This window comes from Leptodactylus fuscus, chromosome 5 (genome assembly GCF_031893055.1).
Source record: "Leptodactylus fuscus isolate aLepFus1 chromosome 5, aLepFus1.hap2, whole genome shotgun sequence".
In the NCBI taxonomy this organism is placed as follows: Eukaryota; Metazoa; Chordata; class Amphibia; order Anura; family Leptodactylidae; genus Leptodactylus; species Leptodactylus fuscus.
In genome coordinates, this window is record NC_134269.1 from 48,292,805 (window position 1) to 48,304,188 (window position 11,384).

General features: G+C 40.5%; 1 protein-coding gene across 1 annotated transcript in view; it reads right to left on the minus strand.

Moving 5' to 3' along the window:
• PRLHR (prolactin releasing hormone receptor) overlaps positions 1 to 9,700 on the minus strand; it is a 46,299-nt gene extending 36,599 nt beyond the window's left edge. Inside the window, exon 1 of the mRNA XM_075276158.1 lies at positions 9,203 to 9,700. Within this exon, the coding sequence (XP_075132259.1) occupies positions 9,203 to 9,618 (416 nt within the window). The 5' untranslated portion in view covers positions 9,619 to 9,700. The remainder of the gene's footprint in view (positions 1 to 9,202) is intronic.
• Positions 9,701 to 11,384: the final 1,684 nt, after the last annotated feature.

The following is an 11,384-nucleotide window of genomic DNA, read 5'->3' on the forward strand; positions in this document are numbered from 1 at the left end:
TAGGTATGATATGTAGCTATTTTTACAAATGTGCAGAGATATTTTTGTTATTCTTACACATCTCATTTACTTTCAGGTATCATCTTATGTTATTCTGCTGTCAAAACTGGGAAAAGCAAAAGATAGAAGAAACCCAAATATAAAATTAGCAAGAGAAAATAACACTTTATGCAGACCTAAAGACCAGCACAGAGAGATGATGTCCACATGATTTAATTACATAGTATATATAACATCTCAGTGGTTCACATTCATTATATGATGAGAAATGTACCAAATCAGATCCTCAAGACATTCATTTATTTTCTATATACACTCAGTATGGAGACGGCAGCTGAAGAAGTGGAACAAATGAAATGAATAAGTAAACAAGCACAATTCCAGGCTATTCAGTTTCCTACTGCTAAGTATTTATGTGGCAGTAATCACTACATCTACAAATAAAACACATGGATATATTCCATAATGGAACGAAAAATAACAGGGATTTTGACTTTGTATTAACAACAGTACCTTCCATTCCTGTTTAAAGTCAACAGTTCTAAAGTACTTACATACTACATTTTCCTATAAGGCTAAGCCCCATATTGCGGAAATGCTGTTGCAGATTTTGTTGCGTTTTTTTGAGCCAAAGCCAGGAGTGGATTGAGCAAAGGGTAGAAGTATAAGAGCTTCCTATATATTTTCCATTCCTTTTGTAGCCATGCGTTTCTGCAATGTGGCACTTCAGCCTAGCAGTGGTTTGCTTCTTTTGTATCAGGTTTTATGTTCAGGTTTAATACCTAAAACTTTAAGGGGGATGTCCAAGACATGATATTGATGAACTATTTTTAAATCGATCAGTGATCGTCCTGATTATCTATGATCAGCTGCTGTTGCTGATAGATTTGCACTATATACGTAGCCAGAGAATAATAGTTCCGTATACTGTATAGTGGCTATGCTGAGCACAGTATCCTTATGCAACCACTACAGTTTGTACAGAACTACTTCCAGCTGTGAACACTGTGCAGATCCACTGGATATTGCAACTGATCTGTAGGGGTGTCAGGCGCCCGGAGCACTAATCTGATATTCTCGACTCTCCTGGATAACGCTGGAAGTACCCAAGGAAGCTAAAACTTTATAATAGTGATCAGATGGCCCCCCCTTGCTGAATTTTACATGCTCAGGTCCGATCAGGGCTGCTCAAGCAGGGTGTTAACTGTAAGTTAGTGGACATTCACACTACCGCTGGTGTCCGCTCTGCAGTGTCCGTGGCTATTGTCCGTTCTAGACTTTAGCAAAGGGCACTCACTTAACTGTCAGAAGTCCATTAAAATTTCCATTCATTTCAATGAGATTTTATCTTGTGTCCATTTATATCCTTTAGTGTTTCTGTTTGTGTCGGTTTACACCCATGTCCATTTTTTTCCAGTGGACAAAAAAATTCCTACATGCAGGACTTTTCTGCACGTGTCTGTTTTTTTTAACATTGAAGTCTATGGGAAACGGATATATATTGGACAGTAACTGATAGCCATCAGTTACTGTCCGTTCTTTGTCCATTATGATAGGTGTCCGTTTTTGTTTTTTTTTGTAAATGGAAATTTTCATAACGGACTCCAACGGTAGTGTAAACCCTACCTTACAGCTGACACCAGCTCCAGCACAGCCTGTTCAGTGACTGAGCAGGCAGGAGGCTTCCACTGTAATGGTACGCTGGTTTGCCTTTAGACCTGGATGGCCACGCCGTCTGGAGCTATATAACTACTGCTCGACTGATTTCATAACAGTTGGAATTTTTTATTTCACCCCCACCATTTCCAAGCAACTCATGCAGTAAATTTTGGTGCCTAATATGCCAATTAGGCTCTCTACTATCAATCAGGCAGTGTCAGTCAGAGGCAGGAAAGGAGGACATGATTCAGGGATCACATTTCATTAGACTGTTTCAGATAGCTTAGAATCACGCCCCCTTAACACCACCTGCTTGACATTAGAAGCCAAATTAGTATATTAGACACCAAAACTATCAGCACTTATTGCTCAGGAATGGTGGGTGAACTAGAATAAATTCCAAATGTGGAGTGTAGAGCAGTAGTTATTGAACAATGTAAAGAATGGACATGAGTGAAGGTAATAAAAGGTCTTCTTTAAAGGTAGTCTGTCGCCCGAGTGATGCAAATGTACTACTATAATATGTGCAGGACATACTAAATTAGACACGGTAGTATTTTTGATTACTGGATGTATGCTGTAATGTAAAACATGTGAGATGAAAGTATAACTACTGCCGAGCCTGTAATATCAATTATTAAAGGTGTGAAGATATTATCACAGCAAGGGAGCAATTCAAGCAATTCCCATAATAGATATTAAAGAACTCTTCACCTTATCTAATCCTAAATCCTTGTGTATTCTCGTAGGTTTAATAAGATGCCTTTTTATGGTAACTATCGTAGGTAAAGAGCAAGGACGGTGCAGTCTGTAAAAAGTACATTGTAAAAGTGACATTGTGACATTTAACAACGCAGCCAAAACTCCATAGAATGGCAAGTAGTAAAAAAAGACAGCGGAGGCTTCATCTTGTAAGACAAAAACATAAATCTTCCACCTTTCCATTATCTGATGCTCTTAAGTAATTTAGCATTTCCGTAGCTCAGGAGATTTACGCAGTTGGCGGTTTAGGGCAGCAGCCGGCCATAACTATTATGATTTTACAATACATTGGGTAAGAGGCCACTGCTTACAATTGCAGCATTTACGTCAAGTGTCTATGGTTTGCGGCTCAGCAGAGGGCATACGTTTGCCCCCTATTTTCTACAATTTGTAAAGGTAAAGTACTAAATGTGTCTGCTTCACCGCGTTGATTTCCCCTGACGCATAGTCAAACAAGAGGACTCATCTTCTCTCGGGCTCATGATTTATTTTTATAGTTATTGTTCTCTTCTTCTGACCTGATGGCTTGTTCTGCTCCGAGCATGATATAGGCATAATGCTCCATACATCGGGATACAAATACTGGGTCAGAGAGGGGGAAGTTCCTTCGTATAAGAACAGTCTAAAAGGGATGTCGAGCCATTGTTGTTGTAAATGTATATTAGTAAGTTATTCATAAGTTGTATCAATATAGATTTCAAGCACATTTACACAACTTTTTGTCTGGTTGGTCGATGACTTTGAAGAGTAACTCCAGGGGGAGTGCACGAGAATAAGGCTCTAATGAAAATGAAATGAGTGACCTGTTATTTTCACCAAATCTGACAGGGAGCAGAGATCACCATGACAAAGTTACATCTTATCATCAAAAGTAGCCCCTAAATCATATACAGTGAAACCTCTCCAGATAATTCCTTAGAGAAGACCCTACTCATAGAGGACAACGCTATAGAAGCTGTGCTTCTATAAACAGACACCCCCCCCCCCCCTTATTCAACCAAAGACCATTTATTTAAGCAAAGTTTTTAGTGGTAAACCCTTTGAAAGCAAAACTATTTGGACTTACATATTTTGGGAGACCAGTATGGACCTAGCGCTATACTGGCTGCATCACTGGACTGCAGCTAACATGAACAAGGGACTTGCAAGGGTCATCAAGGAGGAAAGTCACCAGCATCACCAAAAGAGAGTCCATGTTATAGGCCATGCAATCTATGTAACATGCTGATGAGATTCCTAGTTCTATGTAACATACTGATGTGATACCTAGTTATGTATGATAAACCAATGTGATACCTGAAATCTTGACTGACGATGACTGCCTTGTCAAGGAGAGCTTTAGCTGTATACTTCCTTTATGTCTGATAATGCCCCAGAGTGGGGCATTTACAGTGTTGGCCAAAAGTATTCGTACCCCTGCAATTCTGTCAGATAATACTCAGTTTCTTCCAGAAAATGATTGCAAGCACAAACTCTTTGGTATTATTATCTTCATTTACAAGGCTCTGCTGGAATTTTAGACCATTCTTCTTTGGCAAACTGCTCCAGGTCCCTGAGATGTGAAGGGGGCCTTCTCCAAACTGCCATCAAGAGATCTCTCCCCCACAGGTGTTCTATGGGATTCAGATCTGGACTCATTGCTGCCACTTTACAAGTCTCCAGTGCTTTCTCTCAAACCATTTTCTAGTGCTGACCTGAAGTGTGTTTTGGGTCATTGTCCTGCTGGAAGACCTATGACCTCTGAGGGAGACCCAGCTTTCTCACACTGGGCCCTACATTATGCTGCAAAATTTGTTGTTAGTCTTCAGACTTCATAATGCCATGCACACGATCAAGCAGTCCAGTGCCAGAGGCAGGAAAGCAACCCCAAAACATCAGGGAACCTCCGCCATGTTTGACTGTAGGGACCGTGTTCTTTTCTTTGAAGGCTTTTTTTTTTTCCCTGTAAACTCTATGTTGATGCCTTTTCCCATAAAGCTCTACTTTTGTCTCATCTGACCAGAGAACATTCTTCCAAAATGTTTTTGGCTTTCTCGGGTAAGTTTTGGCAAACTCCAGCCTGGCTTTTTTTTATGTCTCTGGGTAAGAAGTGGGGTCTTCCTGGGTATTCTACCATACAGTCCCTTTTCATTCAGACGCGGACGGATAGTACGGGTTGACACTGTTGTACCCTCGGACTGCAGGGCAGCTTGAACTTGTTTGGATATTAGTCGAGGTTCTTTATCCACCATCCGCACAATCTTGCATTGAAATCTCTCGTTAATTTTTCTTTTCAGTCCACATCTAGGGAGGTTAGCCACAGTGCCATGGGCTTTAAACTTCTTGATGACACTGTGCACGGTAGACACAGGAACATTCAGGTCTTTGGAGATGGACTTGTAGCCTTGAGATTGTTCGTGCTTCCTTACAATTTTGCTTCTCAAGTCCTGAGACAGTTCTTTAGTCTTCTTTCTTTTCTCCATGCTCAATGTGGTAAACACAAGGACACAGGACAGAGGTTGAGTCAACTTTAATCCATTTCAACTGGCTGCAAGTGTGATTTAGTTATTGCCACCACCTGTTAGGTGCCTCAGGTAAGTAACAGGTGCTGTTAATGACACAAATTAAAGAAGCATCACACGATTTTTCAAACAGTGCCAATACTTTTGTCCACCCCCTTTTCTATGTTTGGTGTGGAATGATATCCAATTTGGCTTTTTGACAATTCTTTTTGTTGTTTTCCATTGAAGACAAATTAAATGAAGATAATAATACCAAAGAATTTGTGATTGCAATCATTTTCTGGAAGAAAATGAGTATTATCTGACAGAATTGCAGGGGTGCCAATACTTTTGGCCAATATTGTACTTTCATTATGAATGAGAATGATCCACTCCGTGGTAGAATTTGGTTACGGTCCTTAAACTTTGGCTCTCACCTAATAGGGACAATCTGACATGTATTATATAATGTACTTTAAAAAGTACCAAAGAAGTGGACTTATGTTTACCCTTATATACAGAAGTCTTCAAACTACCTTATCAGAGAAGATATCCTTCCTTTACAAACAATGGTCCTCTTGGGTCCGGGAAACTATTTCTTTTTTTGGGGGGTGAGAATGCCCTTTATTGGGCGAATGGGGCTCGTAATCATATTGGGCAATGGCTCTTTGGGTAAAGATGGGGAATAAATTGAAAAAAGGATGCAATGGCAATGAAAATAGTGCAACATACCACCTGCTTTACACTCATTGACAAGTTTGCAATGCACCTAGACTAAGTAGAAGCTGTTTCTTCCCACCAGTTGGCATCTTGGTGAGTGTTTATAGAGAATGCTGCAGATGATTCCATTAACCGCTATGCCAAGTGTTCTTACGGCAAGCCCTGCACAGAAGCTGGTACCTAATGTGAACACCATTAGCAGAATGTAATGCAGACTGCTCGAATGAATCAAATATAAGATAATTGGCGGATAAGACAAGCTTTCAGCACATTACACAAAGAGGAAGAGCTCTGGGACCGCACAAAATATTGGCTTTCTTTTAACTAATGGCCAATTACCTCTCTAAGAACCATTTTTTTGAATTTACCTATCAAGTGCTGTGGCTTTCAGTATGTTGTACATTTAAATGGGCTTGTACACTGTCTATCATGGACAAAGTAAACGCGCAATTTTTTCTCTTAGATTGATGCAGACACAGGGTGAATTGGATCGCCTTTAAAGGGTTAATAGCATCGTTTCATTGCAGCACTATGGATGGTCTGGTGTACTTTTTGGAATCGGAGTGGGACTGTCTCAACATTAACCCTTTAAGAACACAGTGTGGTTTGTATGTTAATGCTTCCAAAATTCAGGGCTTGTTCTTTGTGTGATGAGTTGGACTTTTATTTGGTACCATTGGGGTACGTATAATGTTTTTTTTATCTTTTTTGTGGGGTCCTTGTGAAAAATCCATAATTCTATCGTTACTTTTTTGCTTTTTTCTCCTACAGTGTTCACTGCACTAAAAATGACATGGCAGCTTTGTCAGGGGGTTATTGCGATTTTGGCGTCGTCATATTTTTATTGGTTTTATTATGTTTTACCACTTATACTAATAAAATCTAGTTTTTGTAAAAATGAACAATTTTCCTGAGGTCCTGGGTTATCCTGATGACTATAACTTTTTTTTACTGTTTAGTTGATGGAGATATACAGGGTGGGGCAGAAAGGATGTACGCTTTTTCATTCACACAGAGTCTTTTGGCGAGGATTTTGGTGCTGAATCTGTGTCACAACGTACATGGAAAAAAACACCTCCCCATAGAGTTCTATGGGTTCCACTAGCTTTTTTTTCCTGCTAGCGGAAAAAACGTATCTGTATACGAGCACAAGCCCTGTACATTGGAAGAACTAAAGAAAGCTATTCGCGTGGAAGTCGCCCAAATTGCTAGCGGAAAAAAACTTCCTTCAGGTGTATTCCGCCTGCAAAAACCAATTCAGTCAATGGGAGGCAGAAAATACATTTGGAATTAGCAAAAACTGCATGGAAAAAACCACTAGCGTTTTTTTTTTTTTCAAGGTCCATACACTGTGCTGGAGGAAACAACCATTTTCTAATTCCTGAAGCTGATTTTTTTCCTCGCCAAAAAACTCTGCGTGAATGGACCCTAAATGGATGGAACTCCCCACCAGGTGGAATGACAAATGTGTGGCAGGTGGTATTAGGTTCATGAAGTCTTAGCATTTTTATTTCTTTTCATTTTATGCCTAAGCCATGGAGCTGTGGTCGATAGAACACCGCATTTTTGTGTATGAGAGTTTTGTCACGAATACCGAGTCTATCATGGCAGTTCAGCATGAATTTCATCGCCATATCAATATCCACAGAAATCAAGCTGTTCCCACGCATAAAACTATCCTATGTGTGGTTAAAGCACTTTGTACATGAGGTACACTAATGAATAAAAGACCTCTGGGAGCTACATGAGCGGCACGTACCCCTGAAAATGTGAAAAGCGCCAGACAAGCCCTCCAGCGCAGTCTGAGACGATCTGCTCGGAAGCATTCCCCTGTTACTGTGAACTCAGAGCGCTATATCGAGATGATAAATAACTTCTTTTTACCTGAACTACAACGAACACATATTCCCATCTGACAACAGGATGGGGCAATGGCCCACACAGCTAGAGAATAATTGGACGTTATTCGTCTTCTCTTCCCTGGTCACTTCATTTCCAGGTTTGGCTACATTCATTGGCCTCGGTCCCCTGACTTATCCATTTGCGATTATTTCTTGTGGGGTCATTTCAAAGTATATGTATACGAGCACAAGCCCCGTACGTTGGAAGAACTGAAGAAAGCCATTCGCGTGGAAGTCGTCCAAATCAACAGAGCAAAGTTGGCAAGACTGGATGCAAACTTCTGAGAATGCATTCAGAAAATTTTTTTTCCTGTCCCACAATGGGAAATGAAGCTATGATTTGCTGATCTCCAGTACAATGTACTGCAATACATTGCATTGCAATACATCACACACAGGAGAGGGGTCTAGGGGGTGGTGGTAGGGGGAAGGCAATGTTTCCTCTGTACCACCCAGATGCTCAGGTGGGTGGGTTTCCGAATCCGGCAGCTAAACCCAGAAGTAATGCTGAAGGCACAGTTTCTAATATGGAGAAGGAAGAGGTTAAATGAGTTGCCTTATGAAATCAAACTCTGTTCTTAGGTCCTATTATTGAAGACCACTGTCTCTATACACTAAAATTGAGGGACATTCAGATCCAAATAGTGTACCAAGAAAAGTGACTTCTGTTCTGACAGTCTCGGACCATTCATGTATTACATGGACAGCTATTCATGAATGTCCATCATATCATGCAACATGAATAATATAGATGACTGTGGGGTGTTGGTAAAGCAAGACAACCCATTTGGGTCATGCCCTTAAAGAGAACCTGTCACCACCTTCACCAACTCCGTCAATAGACTCCACTGATCCTGGCTCAGGTAAAAAATAAATTCTAGTCCCCACCATTCCTGAGAAATTGATGCTATTAGTTTCAGCATCCAATATGCTAATAAAACTATCTACTGTCAGGTCGGTGATTCAAGACTATCTGCTCCAGTTCAGGACTTGACAGTAGTTAGTATGCTAGTAAGCATAATGGGTGCCAAAACTAACAGCACCAATTGCTCAGAAATGGTGGGTGCTAGGGAAATAAAAATCCAATTGTGTTGGAATCAGTGGAGTGGAGTTTATTGACAAATGCCAAGAGTTGGAATTATTGGAGGTTGGGAAAGATCTACCTCAAATAACATACTTTATAGGAACTAGGGACAAAAAGAATCCATAACGCCCAGTAACTTTGGTAAAATGGTTACACAATATGTTGCCAGTAAGCGGTGATCATACTCATTATAGTAATGTAGCTAGGTGACTTCTATCTTCATAATGCATTATTTCCTTTGGACATTTTTCTATTTCTTCATTAAATTGGTGAATGGATGGATGCCACCATTGTACTTGTGTTATAGAAATCGACAAAACTATAATTTCTAATTAACAAAATGAAATCCAAATGAAATTCTAGGGTCAGCACTTAGAGGAAAGTATCACAAAGATGACTCAGAATTATCATTATAAGTCTGTCTGCATCTAAAGGTGACCGTCCATCATAAATTGAGCAAGATACAGTATTTTAGCATTTGGAAGACTGAAAAGTGTGACTGAATACAAATGCTATGCGATATGACACTTGCAAGATAAAAGGAAATCAGTAGCCTGTTAACTAGTCGTAATAAAATAGAGGTAAAGGTGTGTTACCTGTCCACAGCAATGGCCGTCAAGGTGAAGACAGAGACGTACACCGTTACTGGCTGTATCAGGAACACAAAGTAACACATAAACTTGCCAAATATCCAGCCCTGGGAGTTGAAGGCATAGGCGAGAGTGAAGGGCACGCACGTGGCACACATGAGCATATCCGAAAAGGCCAGATTTCCGATAAAGAAATTGGTGACATTGTGCATTTTCTTGGTTCTCCAGATGACATACAGAAGCAGGTAGTTCCCAAATATACCTATCAATACTACTAAAGTGTAGCAAGGTATGATCAGGGGCTTGTAGGACTGTATGAGCTGGACACCAGTGAACTCCGAGCTTGAGTTGGAGCTGTTGAGTTTGACCCTGTAGATGGTGAGATTGGCAGGTCCATAGCTCCTGCCACTGGTGCTTTCCATAATTTCAGCCAGTTTCTATAATAAATCCATATTACCGTTACGTAGCATATCCGTCACTGGGGGTATTTGCACATCTGACAAACTTGTTCTTGGTGTTCAATTTACTGATCTCAAACACCAGTAAATTTAGATCTCACTTCCTTTCTACGTAACTTTAAATATCTGCTCTATCAATGGTGACAGATAACATTGTATGATAAAACAGCAATATCATTCAATATAGAATTAGTATAGAAGGTTACTTCCACGACTAGAAATTTATTGAAGAGCATGTCCAACATTTTGGGTATTTGGAAATATAGCAGAAGAGTGTTTCCTCCAAGAAAAAGTGTAGTGCAACATCTGTCTCCTTCATGACATATACATTATGAGACAAGTGTTTCTCCGAAAAACAGATTTCACTGCTTCAGTTGTTTTGACGTGGAATTTCAATTCCTAGAAAGAACGTAAAGATATGTGTTAGAACTTATCTATAGTTACAACACTTAGAAGATCAGCAGTGACATTTTTTTCAGAGGACCTTTCAGCACTTCTACCAATTAGAGTTCTTGTAATAATCTAATGGGCTCTTCTCTAGGCCCCACCGTTCCTGAGCAATCAGTGTTAGTTTCTGTGCCTCATTTACAAACTAATTTCACTTATGTCAAGTGGGTGTGACTCAGAGCTCCAATCAGAGGCAGACAGTAACAGCGCTCTAATTCGTGCCTCCTGCCAGAACCTTTAATGGCTGAAAGAAGCTCAAGATGGTTGAGATGGTGAAAGGTTCTCTTTAAAGATAGACCCATTTAGATTATGTTTCTTTCTTGATAGAGTTCAGTGGACACTTTATGCTGGCTCAACCATTAGGCTAAGGCCCAACGTAGTGAGTTGCAATCAAAAAGCATTGCGGCGAAATCCACGGTGGAAACGCATCACATGGCTTTTCACAGTAAGTCAGCAGAGTTTTCCTCCCATAGGGAACCGCCAGCATTTCTGTAGGATTAATTGAAATGCTGTGATTTAGCAATTTTGAAATTGCAACATTTGCACTATGGATTTTTTTAATGCAATGTGTTTAGCTAGAATACCATCCACTTTGCAGGTACTGTAAAATCTGACAAATTGCAGCATTTATGGTATGTGGGGCCCCGACTTTAAAGAGGTCAACCATAGTGATTAAAACTATAGTCCTTAGGACAGGCCATCAATGTCAGGATAGTACCTGAAATGCAGAAGGTGTGAACCCACTGTCACATATCTGGTTTGGAGGGCACTGTATAAGTGTTCCCCTGGTTTTACCCTTTAATCCCTTTAAAGGGATCTGAACTTTGCTGCAGACGACCACCAGATCACTATCTCGAGTAGGTGATGGCTGATGTACATATTTCAAGGGACAGCCAGGAAAGTAAAGTACTGACTCCAGGTCAGGTCTGGCAGAGAATGTATACAGTCACTGATCAGGTAACATGTCAGGCAACATCAGATTTAGGTAACCAGAAGATTAGGAATCTTCAGGAACAGAGCCAGATAACAGCCAAGCTCAAATACAGGTATTTAGACAGAGCAAAAGTAAAACAACCCTTTGCAAAACTAGAAAGCTAGAAACCTATTCTGCTCAGGCACCTTCCTTTGGGAGAATCTGCCTTAAATAGTTCACAAGTGCAAGAGATTGGCTGGGGGCAGCCTGCAAGGTACAAAGTCACTGACCGAAGCCAGCAAACCCTACAAGAACTTCCCCGACACTACACAGTGTGTGAAGCTGTATGATGGCTGACCAGCAGGGGTGC